Source organism: Bidens hawaiensis, unplaced genomic scaffold (genome assembly GCF_021521415.1).
Source record: "Bidens hawaiensis isolate Kalapana, Puna unplaced genomic scaffold, B.hawaiensis_p1.1 tig00024462_1, whole genome shotgun sequence".
In the NCBI taxonomy this organism is placed as follows: Eukaryota; Viridiplantae; Streptophyta; class Magnoliopsida; order Asterales; family Asteraceae; genus Bidens; species Bidens hawaiensis.
The window spans coordinates 177,505-193,963 of record NW_027493865.1 but is presented as its reverse complement, the minus strand read 5'-3'; the positions used below and the strand labels follow the sequence as shown (position 1 = coordinate 193,963).

General features: G+C 33.9%; 2 protein-coding genes and 1 pseudogene across 2 annotated transcripts in view; 1 reads left to right on the top strand and 2 right to left on the bottom strand.

Annotated features, from left to right (window-relative positions):
- LOC143569374 (serine/threonine-protein phosphatase PP1-like) overlaps window positions 1-15,971 on the bottom strand; it is a 102,999-nt gene extending 87,028 nt beyond the window's left edge. Inside the window, exon 1 of the mRNA XM_077055309.1 lies at window positions 15,961-15,971. The gene's annotated coding sequence lies outside the window, so the exon portion shown is untranslated. The remainder of the gene's footprint in view (window positions 1-15,960) is intronic.
- On the top strand, window positions 2,557-3,487 carry LOC143569366 (AT-hook motif nuclear-localized protein 20-like; annotated as a pseudogene).
- Window positions 12,061-15,425, bottom strand: LOC143569373 (protein EIN4-like). Its single transcript, XM_077055308.1, has 2 exons — window positions 13,694-15,425; window positions 12,061-12,680 (listed from the first exon to the last, which is right to left on the bottom strand). The coding sequence occupies exons 1-2, from the start codon at window positions 15,422-15,424 to the stop codon at window positions 12,132-12,134; spliced, it is 2,280 nt and encodes a 759-aa protein (XP_076911423.1). The 5' UTR covers window position 15,425; the 3' UTR covers window positions 12,061-12,131.
- Window positions 15,972-16,459: the final 488 nt, after the last annotated feature.

Sequence of the window (16,459 nt, the reverse complement as noted above, 5' to 3'; positions counted from 1 at the left end):
CCAAAATCGGAAAGTCAGCGTGAGCCCGGTTAAAATAACATAGTCTAGCCAAATTGCTAAAGTGGGGTTTCGGGATTCTTCAAATTTAAAAAACGCATTAGCCTAAAATACAGAAAAGTTGTTCTAAAAAAGTTGTAAACTATAAGGTATATTAAAAGTTATGTAACATGTAGAGCGGCTTATTGTAATTAATGTGTCCCTTTTTTATTAGCATATAATCAAATAAGTTTTATTGTCGCATGATACTCTTAAACTACTTGTCATGTTATGTTTAATTTTTGTAAAGTTATCGTGTGCATATATTTTCATTTACACACAATATATAAATTTGTTTAGACATATTATACACAGTGGCGAAGCTTGGGCTTTGCCACGGCGGTGACCGAAGTCAAGGACCCAAAAATTTTTGGGTCGACGATTCGGTTCGTATCGGTGGTTCGGGTCGGGTCGGTGGTTCGTTCGGGTCGGATCAATCAATATGACATCTATATATCTATTTTTTTTCATTCATTTAAAAACGATTGTTCTTACAATTAAAAAAAGTAGACCTAAAATATTCATAATAATACGAGAGCCGAGAGGAGAGGTGGGTACCTTAGAATAAGAATTACAAAGCAGCTCGGCAACCTTTAAAATTAACCGGCTCACTAGTTGAAGCTCTGTGACGTTTACTCGTTTGTTCATCATCCTTTTTTTTTGAAAAAACAAAAAATTGTATCTTGCTTTTTCATGATTTACCTGATTAAGAAGATGCAGTAGGGTAAGTTAGAGTAAAATTTCACCATACAATACCAATTACAAGCTTAATTGACTAATTTCTCCAAATCTACAATTCACAATTACAAACCCTAATTTTATAATCCTTGAACTATGTTTAACAACACAAAGGTACAGCAAATAAACTATTACCTTGCGGTGGACCGGGGACTGTGGACGAGCCACGAGCGGCGGAGGTGGATGAGCGGCGAGCGGCGGACGACGGTGGGGCGGTGGGCCGGTGGCGAACTCAGAAGGCAAAAGGCAGGCAAAAGGGAAGCAGCCAAGCAGCAGGGCGATTGTTTTTTAAAAATTCCCGTTTAATTTTTTTTAAGTTATGTAACAATTTACAACAAGCCCCTCCAAATTTGAATTCTATTAAAAACTAAGTTTTTTATAATTTTTATAAATTTGTTTATAAAAACCGTGAGGTTTTATAAAAAAAAAATCAAACGATAGGATATTATATTTAAAAATGGGCTAGACCGGGTCATTTCTCAAGAACAATAGCTAAGGCCCTGAAACTACCACTTGGATCTGGAACCTACATGCTGATGCTCACGATTTCGATAGCCATACCAGTGATTTGGAGGAGATCTCTCGAAAAGTCTTTAGTGCGCATTTCGGTCAACTCTCCATCATCTTCCTTTGGCTGAGCGGCATGTATTTCCATGGTGCTCGTTTTTTCAATTATGAAGCATGGCTAAGCGATCCGACTCACATTGGGCCTAGTGCCCAGGTGGTTTGGCCGATAGTGGGACAAGAAATCTTGAATGGTGATGTGGGCGGGGGCTTCCGAGGAATACAAATAACCTCTGGTTTTTTCAGATTTGGCGAGCATCTGGAATAACTAGCGAATTATAACTCTAAAAAAATTTGGTCATGACCGGTAGCTTTTTGAAAAAATAAATTGGCAGTGACCGCACTTAATACCTATAAAAATTTTCAGAAAAAATCGCGAAATTTACCCTATTAACGGAAAAACGAGGTACCGGGGCCACCTCCGGTCCCTTCATAGTTTCGCCCTTGATTATACAAGAGCGTCGGGCGACTATTTTTGTTCTATATGCTGCATGATTATACCGCGTTTAAAAAAGCATATGTAAATATGACCATCTCATAATCACTTTGTTTGATAAGTTGTGTGACTATATAGTTATTAAAAATTGTATGTGACATTAGTGGTTACACTGTTATAGTTTTATATAAGTTATGTGATTGAGTACAATTTCAAAACCCGAATATACAAATATCGCAATAATATTTTTGTTTATAAGTGGTTAGTGAGTAAATAAGAATATATGCTAGAGAAATTTAAAACACTTACCAAGAAACTATTGTGTTGTGAAATTATTAGGATTGATAAGTGTTGTAAATGGATTTATATGTATTTATTGGTATGTATGGGTTGACACTTGATAGAGAGAAAAAACTAAAAAAGAACCTTAATTTTTTAGAAAATATATGATGTGTCACATGTACTATTGGAGTGAGAAGAAGAAATTATTATTAAACCCTGGAGCATACATCACTCACCAAAACCTACAAATTTCAAGTCGTTTGAAGAAAAAGAAAACAACTATAAACATTGCAATTTGGTATAAAATATATAACCTTGATAGATACACCCACACCCACACCCACACCCACACCCACACCCACACCCACACCCACACCCACACCCACCAAACGCATACACACAAATAAAACACCATCAAAAGTACCAAATAGACTTCTTCCCAAACTTCACCTTCACACTTGCACATATCTCTTTTGTTCTCCAATTTTTTATTATTCAATCACTAGGGTTTGATCATCAAGATCGTGTCAAACAGATGGTGGACCGGTCAAGTCAACGTAGGTGGCGTCGAAACATCATCAGGCGGTTCAGGGATCAAGAAACCGGACCTTGGAATATCAATGAACGAACACAACACAACAGCAAGTGAAGAAGATGAAAGAGATAATAATAGTGATGATCCACGAGACGGTGCGATTGATCCATCGAACCGTAGGCCACGAGGCCAGCCTCCAGGGTCGGAAAAACAAACCAAAACCGCCTATTTTTGTCACTAGAGATAGTCCAAACGCGCTAAGAAGCCATGTGATGGAGGTGGCCAGTGGGACGGATGTAGCCGAGAGCATAGCGCAGTTTAGTCGAAAACGACAACGTGGTGTGTGTGTTATGAGTGCTAGTGGGACGGTTATGAATGTAACACTAAGACAACCTTCTGCTCCTGGCTCAGTCATGACTTTACAAGGAAGGTTTGAGATATTATCATTAACGGGAGCCTTTTTACCCGGTCCAGCCCCACCCGGATCCACGGGGCTCACTATTTACCTAGCTGGTGGTCAAGGTCAAGTTGTTGGTGGGAGTGTTGTAGGCTCTTTGGTGGCTTCTGGACCAGTTATGGTCATAGCAGCCACTTTTTCTAATGCTACATATGAAAGACTCCCAATTGAGGAAGAAGAGGAGGCTGATAGTGTGGCGCCTGGCCTCGGTGGCAGTGGCGGTGGTGGATCACCGCCGCAGCTAACGATGGGCGAGCCGAATCCGATGGGGGGTTATAATATGCAGCCTGGTTTGATACCTAATGGAGGTGGACAGATGAACCATGAAGCTTTTGGTTGGGCTCATGGAAGGCCTTCATACTAGATGAATATTATTAATGTTAAGGTTATAAGGTAATGAGTTTAAGACCAAAATAATTATGTTGTTATATTAATATGAGATTATGAGTTATGATCAATAGATGGATTACTTGAAATTAGTTTTTAGGTGAATTGTGATGTTGTATACATTAACAAGGTTGAACTTCATTGTACTTGTACTTGTAAGTAATGCAATGATAAAAGTAATAAATAAATAGGGTTTGCATTTGTATACCTTTGTTTTTTAGTATTATTGTGTAGTCTTGGATTTTTAAGTCCATTGTTCTAATGTTTTAGTTTTTGCATAATCATAGGTTCTTGTATATTTTATTTCTTGAAAACAGTAAAATATATGTCAATGTTTAATTAGCCCTATGATTTTTATAATAAGCCAAGACCAGTCAACAAATTATATATAACTATTAACTATAGTTTAACTGTAATCAGGATTTTTTATTATTTGGCATTATATACTAAGTTATGAATAAAAAAAGTACTTGTATGTTGTATAAGCTATGAAGTCGATATCGTCAATATATCACACAGATATATTGGTTATCGGTCAGTCAAGATATCGGTTAGAATATCGGTATCAATAATATCAGCGATATTGACCGATTTGACCGATATTGGACTGATATTTGACCGATATATCACCGATATTCCCAATGCCAATGTTTTAAGTTTTAATTATCAACTTTTAGTGTTCAATGTTAGTGTTTCAATGTTGCAAAAGGTTAATTTGTTAATGGTATGAGAATATACTGAATTATAAGTGTTAAAAATGTTAAATATATGAATTTTACATGATATTAAAATTACCGATATCTCACTGCAATAACCGATATCTCAGATATCGATCCTTGACCGATATCCGATATTTTTCTGCATTAACTGCTTAACAAGGCCAGCCGGAGGGTGGCGCCGGTTGGACCGTCGGCCGGGGCACGTAATTTTTAGAGGCCAAAATTTTTTATATCTATATTTTTTATATATACATTTAAAAATATACAACTTGTAAAATATGAATTGCTCTTTATCATTTTATAACTATTGGGCTCGAAATTAATTTTTATCCATAATCCATTTAATTAAGTTTAAATTATTTGGCCCAAACTAAAACTAATAACTAAAAAAAATTAAATAAAAACCCGATGCAAAATAAAAGAAATAGTGGTCGATTGAAATTTCTCTTTGGTTCCTTCCTTCTTTGCGAACGCTGAACAACGACCAACCCAGCCGACCACCACTATTGGTTCGTTGTTAACCACCAGGCTCCTCCATTGGTTGACCAAGCTAGCCACCAAGGACCAAACTATTTTTTTTTTCCAATGTTAGGACTTAGAAGAGTTTCACGAATCATTGGTTAATCATTAATTATTACGGTATTTGATTTTAATAATATATTTTTTGTGTTTATTGTTATAACATTAAGCCTCATTTAAAAAAATTAGCTCATTAAGCCTCGTTTAATATATAAGTTTATGAGGTTTAGGTTTCAAACCATCTACACATAATTATGTAGTTTTCTATTTTGTTTGTATTCTAGTTCTTTTTCTTTTTCATTTTTTACAACCATGTCAAACATGTTTTAGCTGCAAATTAATGATATTCAGATTATACAATTATAAGATGTAAGTATTGCCTTTGTGAAAAAAAAAAGTTAATGTTATAAAATAAGGCATATACTTTCTTTCTATAATCACAAAATTATTTAACTTAATCATGATATTTTGAAGTGCCTGAATTAAACCTTTAAAAATTTTAAACAACAAAAAGTCTTTAAATCTAATTTTCATATATTAAAGATCTTCAAAACTTATGAGCTGTCTGGTAGCCTTTTAATGGTCATTAAGAAGCTATCTCTTAATGGTTCATAAACTGTTAATGATTAAGAGGTTATAAATTAGGGGAAAGTAAATACGATGCTGTGATACGTGTAACCTTACACGTAAAACCAATCAAAACTACATAGTTTTGATTAAAAATCCCCTCAATTAACTAAAATACTTTCCCCATTTATGATAATCTGTATATAGTAATTATCTTGAATGTTCAAAACATTTTTTTCTCAATTCCACCACAAAATATAACTGTGGCTTGATGTTCTTGGATTATTCTATTTTTCTGTTGAATATAATTTATGTATTCACAATGAAAACATATTAAATCAAAAACCTATTTATATAATAGTTCAATAATAAATAAATGAAAACATATTTATATAATAAATACACCAAAACCTCGTATTCACAACGATTTCGTACATAATACATCAATTAAAAATAAACGAAAATCAATAAAAACATTAAAATTTCATCTTTAATAACCTGCAAAAACATTGTTTTTTTCTAATGCACAACAGCCAAATTAATTATTTTTCTCAACATTGAATTTTTGGGATGATCGGCAAACAAACATTATAATAAAGAGTTAACATGTTTTCACCCTCTAAAGCATAAAAATGGACAAGCTGTAGCTATGGAATTTTTATAGATATGGAAAGAATTTTAATTAAAAAGGGGTTTTTAATCAAAACTACGTAGTTTTGATTAGTTTTACGTGTAAGGTTACACGTCTTACAGCACCGTATTCACTTTTCCCTATAAATTATTGAGAAATAGCATCTTAAATTAAGAGGCTACCAAACAACCACTTAATTTAAAATGCACACTAATTGTGAAAAATATTCAAAATAAAGATTTGTTCTCTCTAATTAAATTGGCCAAAAAAAAAGGCAGGTTTTGTTTTGTATTTCAGCAATATTGAATGTCACTTAACTAAATTCTAACCAATTTAAGGTTGACATTATTTTCAATTTCTTTCTGTTTTTTTATGTATGATGCATGCATTGTAGACAAGTTTAAAGAATTTTAATAAGGCAAAACGATTCAAAGTGAATTTTTTTTGTGTATTTATAACTAGTTTAAAGAATTTAATATCTATTTTTTACACATTTAAGATTTTCTACATAGAGGTGAGGTGTAAATAAAATAGAAATCATATTAATTTTTTATATATTTAGTTAGGAAACAACTAGAAGTGGAAGAAACTTTACTAGTTACACTAAATTAGATTCTTCTTTTTTACTTTAATAATTTAACATCAAGATTGGTGCGATGGTTATATTCTCGTTTATAAATCGAGAGTTTGATTGAACTTAATTTTTAAACATGCTACATAGATTTTTTTTAACATGAAAACATGTTTTTAAGTTTTATAACATATTTTAGTAGAGATAAATAATTGTAAACTTGTGAACTGTTTTACTTAATTGTATAATTCAAAAGTTTGATCATATGCTATATTGCATGCTATATAGCTTTTATCGAACTTTGTTAAAAAAGTTTAATCAACTTTCTCTTTTATAGTTACAACATGTTTATTTTATCCATGTTTGTCCATAGATTTTAACCGAAACTGATCTGTCACTGCGTAGAGACGTTTATTGCTAGTTATTGTTTATAATTGTATGTTTGATGGAAGCATAAAATCAATGTGTTTAAGCTTATTTACATTTGAATGTGGGTTAGGCATAACAATAATTATAATAATAACATTTGAATGTATCAGATATAATGACTCTTTTTGAAAAGCGAGCTTAATTCAATGTTGTGTACACAATTTTCTCCACCAAAACGACCGTTTGGGGGAGGGGGGGAAGGGTTGTTCTAGCGTTTGGGAGTAACTAAGGACGGTCTTAGCTATTAGCTTACCAACAAAAAACAAGTAGGACACTATTAATATTATAATCTAATAACTTTTAGCGGATGTGGGTCTATAAGATAATCAACCCACATCTAGTTTCTTTTGTCATCTTCTATTAATAGAAAGAAACCTTACTAAATTTATGATGTATATATGAGTTAATAAGGAATTTTAAATTTATTTTGTGCTGGTGTAACTCAGTTTCAATGATTGAACTGAGTTTAAACTCTAAATAGTTTAATAGTGATTGAACTAAAAAATCTATAAATTTTAAGTCGATAAATGGAAGTCAAAACTACAAATAAGTCTTCTCACAAAACTCAGGGTAGGTTTACATAAAATACCAAAATAAAAAAATAAAACTAATAATAATAATAAAAGAAAGAAAAAAAACAGAGAGAACACTTAGTGAAAAGTGTGTCAGTAATTACTGAAGGATTTTCATCGGTAATTACCAATGGATTTATGATGAAAAACAATTTCCCCCCAAAATAATGAAAATAAGGTAAACAGCCAGTGGATTACCAAGTGTTTTGTCACTACATTGTTGACATTAACAATCTTCTAGGACCAAATTACCAAAGTTGTTGGTGATTCTCTGTAATTCTGTTTGTCGGTGATGGATAAATAAAATCCTTTAGTAATCCTTTGCAAATTAGATTACTCACTGGCAAAGATTGGAGTGTTGTTACCGACTTATTTTCTTTGGTGACTCCTTTAATTTACAAACGAATCACCGACGTATATGTTGTCAATAAAAGTTTTTATTTTATCTCGTATATGATGAATCCCATGAATTCAACTTGTATATGTCATCTAATATCTTAGAAACATCCCATGTGATGATTAGATGTTGGATAGGTTTGGTTTTAACTATCTAACCTAACCTAACCTAACCAAAATTATGGGTATGCTAGTTATTCATGGATTGTGACTAGTTTTTCACATAGTGGATTCAATAAGATTTTGTATAGACATCTATGTTGATTGAAATTGATTAAAACTCATGCTAGAATATTTTTGGATTTAAAAAAAAAAAGAAATCCAAGGTTTATCTCGTTAAGAATCATGAAATTTGCTAAAAGTAGCTAGTAACTTTGAATAAAATGATTGGCCAAATTTGAAGGTGTGAGGCCGTGAGCAAACTTACTTTATCTATCTAAGGCCCTTTTGAGCAATTCAAGCTCGAATTAGGGTTTTGTGTTTTATTCATAAAAAAGTGATTTAACGCGTCGGATAAGTCAGTAAAACTTAGGCAACGGTATAACACAAGCGTTGTCGGTCGCAAGTGTTGACGCGGTCAGTCGACTCAAATTCGGTTGGTTTCAGTTACGTGTGTTATTGTACCGGAACTAAAACCAAAATAAAAAAATTAACAAAATTTGAGGTGGACTAATGAGGTGGTGTCGACCGGTAAAACTCGGGTATTGGTAAAACCTAGACGTTGAGGTGGCGAGTCTATGCAAATTCGGTTGGTTTCTATCATGTTCGTTATGGTACTAGAACTAAAACAAAAAAAACAACAAAATCAGCATTCAGTCGGTTTTCATTACGTTTGTTACAGTACTGGAACTAAAACAAAACGCATTGAGTCTACTCAAATTCGCTCGGTTTCATCACATTCATTACGGTACCAAAGCTAAAACAAAACAAAAAACAAAATTGACAATCAGTCGATTTTCAAAAAGGATCAATAAGGTGTAAGACACCAAACTTCTTAATTGTATTATATAATATAATAATTGGACTTCAGCAACATGAAATTTGAACCACGTCCAATTTGAATAACGAATTTGAATTTGGTGTTTTTCGATTCAAATCCTTGTTCAAACTAAATGTCTAATTCCATTTGATAAAATTAACAATTTCTGAATATAATATATATAATATGAAAAACTTATATACAAGTACCTGTTTTGTAAACGATATGCTTTTTCTCCCTCTTTTTCTTTTCATAAGAAGTTGACTAGTAAAGATTAATTGTTTTTGGATGGAAAAGATTCGTGGAACAAAAGGTCGAACACATCAATAGTCAACACCAAATCCTTACTTTGTTACAATATAATAATTTATTTTATTATTAAACAGGTAAAGCAAATTGATGATAAACTAAAGAGCTAGCAATGAAACATATTAATTAAGTAATAAATGTGTCCTAATTAAATATTGGGTTTACTAATAACTTTTCAGTGAGTTGAAGTTGTTATCAAGCTTTATGTATATCATCATCATCAAAGAAAATGGAAGTGAAAGGCTTTAGTACGTGCAACTAGTCACACTATGATTAATAGAAAAATACAATGAGGAATAAAAAATAAAATAATTAGTATAAAAACATAATGATGAATAAAATGCACAATTACTTAGAAAACCTACTTGGAAATGTAACATTTTTTTAAAAGATTTTATATAACAAAATCATGCTCGTATTAAACATAAAAAATGTTTGTTATTTTGGTGATTTAAAAAAATTGTCTTATGAAAAAATTATAAACGTTTTAAAATAATATGAACGTTAGCATGTGTGCTCCATGTGAGAAGATAAAGTCAATAAATTGGATTATTCCATTTATGCTATTTCCATTATATACCCCCACCATTAATATCAACCATTTAAAACCAAAATTAATGGAATAGATCTTGCCCTTCTCATTGTACCCTAATTCTTGTTTTTTAATAATAATTAATAGTTTGTCTTGGAGATTAAGATAAGATAGGGGTTAAATCGCATTAAACAAATATATGATTACAGATTATCTTAAAGCACAATTAGCTTGACTAATTCAAATAATTAGAATTATTTATTAATATTATATAAATATAATTCGGGGCATTGATCAGTTTATACACGTGTATTATATAATAAAAGTGTTAAACGGTTAGGTTTAGGTTCAAATACCTAGTCTTCTAAAACTAGGAAGTCGTAGACTCTAACTGAACTCAAACCAGCAGAATTGGAACTTCTCGTCGCTACAATATTAAATTTTAGATTTTCACTTATCGATTTCTAGCTTGTAGATTTTAGAGTTTTTGTTCAGATCATTGTATCAATTTATTTATAATTGTGTTTTTTATTTATTTTCAACACTGCATTATATTACTCAACATTGTGTTATATTTTGTTCAGAATTGTATTATATTTGATATCCACTATGTCTTTATACCCTTCCTAAATTTAGGAGATTCTATAGGATAGCTTAATAACCTTTACTCAGTAATAATAACAACATAATTGAAAAACAAAAAAAAAACAGTTAATTTATTAGATATACTTCTTTTTTCATATATATATGTCAATTTAAACTTATAACTTATATGTGTGTTAAAGTACGTATGCATAAGAAGCTATAAAATGTTAATATTAATAAACGTTATAAATGATGATATATAAAAACAATATATTATAATATATATTTTGTAACTATTTAGCTATTTAGAAAATTAGGTATTACTATTTTTAGTGATTTGTTTACATTTAATCATAGGTTAAACTTGAAAAAGAAATGCTAATATCAACCAAGTTTATGATTATTTACGTTATGACTCAATTCACTTAACAAAGGACCATTATGGCAATAAGATAGCATCTAAACTTGAGGGTTTTATCACAGTTTAAAAAAGAGTTGGAATAATTTTAATGGGCACACCGGCACACTAATTAAACTTACTACTATTGCATGAACCTTTTCTTTAATTAATTAACCAATAAAAGTTTGCCAGTAGCAACTATACTCATCAATAGATACTATAGTCGATAGTAACCACAATGATCGTTATTAAAAACAAAGTTGAAATTAAGATTTTGACTAGTTAAATTGTTAGTAAGACTTAACATTGGTTAATGATTAATAGTTTGGATTGCCAAAATTCACTTTTACGATTTTCATAGTTGCGTACTATAATACTCGCTAAAACTAATTATAAATACCTCACACACACACACACAAAGGGGGGGGGGGGGGGGTTTCCAAACTATGATATATTTTAGCATTAAGTTCCAAATTTCTTTACAATGTAAACATGCATATTTTTTAAAAGAAAAGGAGGCCAATGCAGGCTTTGCAATGGAAAAGTGATAAGATAAATTAATAGTTTTTGATGTGATGGGAATCAATCAGAAACCCTAGATTAAGGTAAAGTTGGACCACAAAGCCTTATTAGTCATTTTAAACAAATGTTACTGGATTGATGGTCTAATGGAATTGACAGATAGGGCTGTTCAAAAAGCTCGAGGCTCAAAGCTCAGACTCGTAGCTCGCTCGATAAAAGCTCGAATAAAACTAGCAATAAAAATTTGATTTCAAACATCCTGAGCTGATTTGGATCATTTTTGTAGCCAAGCCAAAATCGACTCAAGCTCGACTCGAGTCATGGCTCGGCTCGTTGGCTCGAAAACATAACCAACATTGAAACTGATTTAGCAAGAACAGTTAGATATTATCACAACCTGTAGGTTTGGGATTGGTTTGTAAACTTATGTTTGATATTGGTCAAGCCCGACCCAAACCGGTTAAAACCTGGTTGGAACCGAACCAATACTACCTCCCCCTCTCTCAAAAACCGGTTCCAACTAAAACCAGTTTGACCTAAACCAAAACCGACTCCAACCCAAACTGAGAGAAAAAATCCTTCTTACCTCAATACAATTTTGTTCTAATACAATTTTGTTCTAATATCAATGAAAAAAAAAGAAAAAAAAAACACTTTAAATAATATTTGAACTAATGAGTTCATCATCATTAACTACTACCATGGCTAATTGGCTATCATAAAGTTATACTCCCTTAAATATAAATCAACATTTAAATTTCTATCTATGCCCATAGGCACATAATATGGTAATCAACACTTAAATTTCTATCTATGCCCAAAGGCACATAATATGGTCAATGAACCTAAAATAAATCTATGTATTAATAGTACTATATAGTTTGAACTTTGAATATTTTAATGGATTTTGCATCAATGAGGTAGTATAAAAAAAACCGCGGCAAATGTTATTTTTCTTATGTCTACTAACTCGAAATCCTTTCACCCGCTCGTTGCAAAACCGTTCTAAGTTCGTTCTCCAAAGCCCGTAAAAGAACCGGTTTCTTGATCACCCCGTTCATCCCGACTTGCAAACACCTCTCCCACACTTGTTCTTCGGCACTTGCTGTCAATGCAATAATCAACGGTCGGTTACGGCTCCTAAACTTCCGGACCCGCATGGCAACTTCAAAACCGTCCATCTCTGGCATGTGGAGGTCCAAGATCACGACATGAAACGGGCTCATTGTGGGCCCGAGTGAGCTCAAGCATTCGAAGCCGGATGAGACTGAGGTCACTTGGCAACCGAGTTTTTCAAGGAGCTTTTTTGTGACCATTCGGTTTACGTTGTCGTCGTCGGCTAATATTACTTGAAGGCCTCGGAAGATCGAGTTTGACTTTGGTTGGTCAATGAAGTTTCCGAGGTCAAACATCGGTCGGCTGAATGTTTGTTGGATTTGGAATCTGAGGACTAGACTTGTGCTTTGTATGTAGCCTTGGGAATTTGTTGACATCCATATTTTTCCTTGCATCATCTGCAATCATTTTTTTGATAAATTCAAATTTTTATAAATAAAATACATAACAATGAACCAAGCAAAAATATAAATTTTTTTTCTCATATTTGGCCTGACCACCCGACCCATTTAGAACACATCCTTTCTGCCACATCTACCGAGAATAATAAAATTTCAAACAGAAGGTGTGGTGGGTCAGCAGACGATATTATTTTGACCCGGCCCGTTTCCCAACCACCCAACATAACCCCACTTACTATGACCCGACCCGTTACCCAACCCACCCTTCTCACCACATCTACCAAGACTCATATTTGGCACACTAACTATTAATAAAGAAAAGGTATAAAATATCACACAAAAGGTCTTGACCCGACCCGTTACCCAACCAACCCTTTTTGCCACATATACCAAAAGACACATTTGACACTAATAATTTATAAACAGAACAAAATTTCTCAAAGGTGTGTTGGGTCAGCAAACATAACCCTACCAATATTGGCCCGACTTGTTAACCAACCGACCCTTTTTTCCACATCTACCAAGAACCGTACTTGGCATACTAAATGTTTAAAAAAAGAATTAAAATTTCACACAGAAGGTGTATCGAGTCAGCCCAAAAGAACCCCGCCTATTTTGACCCGACCCGTTACACATCCAGCCCATTTTTTCACATCTACCAAGAATCATACTTGATAAACTATTGCTTAAAAAATATAAAATTTTATGAAGAAGGTGTATTGAGTCAGCCCAAAAGAACCCCACCTATTTTGACCCGACCCATTAGCCATCCGGCCCATTTTTCCACATCTACCAAGAATCAAACCTGACACTAATTATTAATAAAAAAGAAAGAATATTCACACGATAGGTGTACCGGGCCAGCCCAGCATAACCCGACCCGTCACACAGCCCACCCTTTCTGCCACATCTACCAAGAATCAGTGACACCAATACGCATATTTAAAACATTAGGTTACTATTTACATGACACGACAAAACCGATATAATAAAAAGCAGAGTATTCTAACCTGCACAAGTTTCTTGCACATGGTGAAGCTCAAACTGTCTTTAACACGGTTTGCCTTTTGCCTCTTAACACTCGCATTCAAACCCACAACTGCCAATTCCGATTGAAACCCGCCATCACCGGTCCCAATTTCAAACTTCACATTAACAAACTCGTCACCCACGGGCCGACTCGTTCCCCATACTTTATTATCATTCCCATTCTCCAAACTAACCTGAAACATAACCACCCGTCCTTCTTCACTAACATCAAGCAAGTTACCAACCATATGTAACAATACCTGAAATGTCCTCGTTTCATCGCCCATGACCACATTAGGAATCATATTAGGAACCTCCATTGTAAACCCGAACCCTTGATTAATACACAAACATTTCACCAAACAGCACGCTTCCTTAACCATCGAATGTAACTGAAACGGTCTTATTTCCAACGGTAACCGGCCCGTATCCTTCGCAGATATCTCCATCACATCGTTTATTAAAGTGGACAACACACTACTTGTTTTCGTCAACGTGTCGATGATATTAGTTTGATTCTGGCTTTTTTTCTCGTCTTGGAGGATCGAAAGCAGGCCCATTATCGAGTGCATAGGCCGCCGCATTCCATGACTCATAACTTTTTGAAACGAGTTTCGCGCCTGACTCGCCATCATTGCGTTTTCTTTAGCTTGTTGCAACACACGGTTTTGTTCAACTAACTTTTCACGCATTGATTGTGATTCTTCGAGAACTGCTGCGTGCGATAACGCCACCGCCACTTGGTCCGCCACGACCTCCACGATTTGAAGTTCATCAAAGCTCCATTTTCGTTCACCTTCGTTCGGGAGAACCAAAACTAATATCGCGTAACATGTGTCCACTAACTCAGGGGTCCCGCCTTTAAAATTTGAAGCGTGAAGAATCGGCATACGGGTTGCTGCCACCGGGCCCGATTCTGGTAACCCACCTCTACTTTGAACCGAAAGTACCGAATCTGCCCTTAAAATTGTTACACCTTTCTTTTGTGTTATCTCTAATACATCAGGGTCGTTTTTGGGAATCGAAGAATGGTAAGGGGAAGTGTTAGGTCTTAGCTCATGGGTTAGATGCATTTCGGTTTTGTCTTCATTTAGCATCCAAACTGCGCAATTTTGAAGGGCTAAAGTGTTTGAAAGCTCAACTAAAGTGGTGTATAAAATCGTGTGTCGGTCCAACGATTTTCGGATTTCGTGTGTAAGCATACGAACATGCCAACCAGCTTCTTTTTGCTTTTTCATAATTCCAACTTCTTGATTGAGTTCCAACACATTTTGTTTCAAGAAAAGCTCACGAACTTTGAATTTAAGTAGCAACGGGATTAAAGTCAAAAGGGTGATCGCGGTGGCACACGAAACAAGAGCAGTTAACAGTTTAGCCACTGTTAATGCCATCATCAACTGAAATGTTTGATTACCGTAATACCCCCACCCGTTTATCAAATGGGTCAACCCACAAAGGACTATGAACAAAATGAACTGAACGAGAACCCACTTGAATGGCACGTTTGAACAGCTTAAAAAGTAGAGTAATTCGAGCGGGATCGAGAAATAAGCGATTGCTATCAAGAAATCACTTACGCGTTGGCTTTCGATAATGTGTGCATTCCAAGAACCTTCATCGTCACAGTGACAGTGAGCAAACTCGCTGTCGTTTGCTAAAGATACAGTCACAACCGAGGCAATCAAGAATCCAAGCACCAATTTTTTCAACATTTTGTAATAAAACCCCAAAATGAAAACTTTTAGGAACCCTAAAATCTAAACCCGGAAAAGATTGAGCCCAGATGAAGATAACATCCAAGAAACCCAATAATCTTCAAAACTAACAAAACCCCATTTCAAGAAATCATCAATATTCAAGCTTTATCAAGAACCCTAAAACCCAGCCTCAAGAACTCATCAAGATTCAAGATTTATCAATAACCCCAAAAACCCAACTTCAAGAACTCATCAAGATTCAAGATTTATCAAGAACCCTAAAATCTAAACCCCAAAAAGATTGAACCTTGTGGATGATAACATCAAAAGAGCCCAAGAATCTTCAAATCTAGCAAAACCCCACTTCAAGAATCCATCAAGATTCAAGATTTACCAAGAACCCCACTTCAAGAACTCATCAAGATTCAAGATTTATCAAGAACCCTAAAAACTTAAACCCAAAAAAGATTGAACCCAGATGAAGATAACTTCAAAGAAACCCAATAATCTTCAAAACTAACAAAACCCCACTTCAAGAATCCATCAAGATTCAATATTATCAAGAACCCTAAGAAGACCCAAAAAGCCCAAAAAAGCAAAGAATCTTTAGATCTAGCAAACCCTCATTTCAAGATTCCCATAAACATAACATAATGAAATATTTTTCAAGAAACAACAAATTCTTGAAGAAAAAATTATTATTTCAAGAAACAGACCTTGAGTAAAGCAAGCAGCTTTAGAATCTTGTTGGGTCAAGTTTCTTGATCCACCAACTCTAAAACCCTAAATAAACAAGAGCCCACTTCACACCAGCTACCCTCCATTAATACAATCAATCAATCATGCAAATCTAAGGAAGAATAAAGGACAGTAGTCTGCAAGCTTCCTGTGATTCAACACCTCTTTTTGGGCAATTATCTATATCTTTATATATTACTATTACAATATTATATTTAAAAAATATATACAAAGATCAATCTTTGATCAAGATTCAATCTTTTTGGGTAGAAAATGAAAAAAAAGATTAAATTTTTAAATTTAATGAAGTGA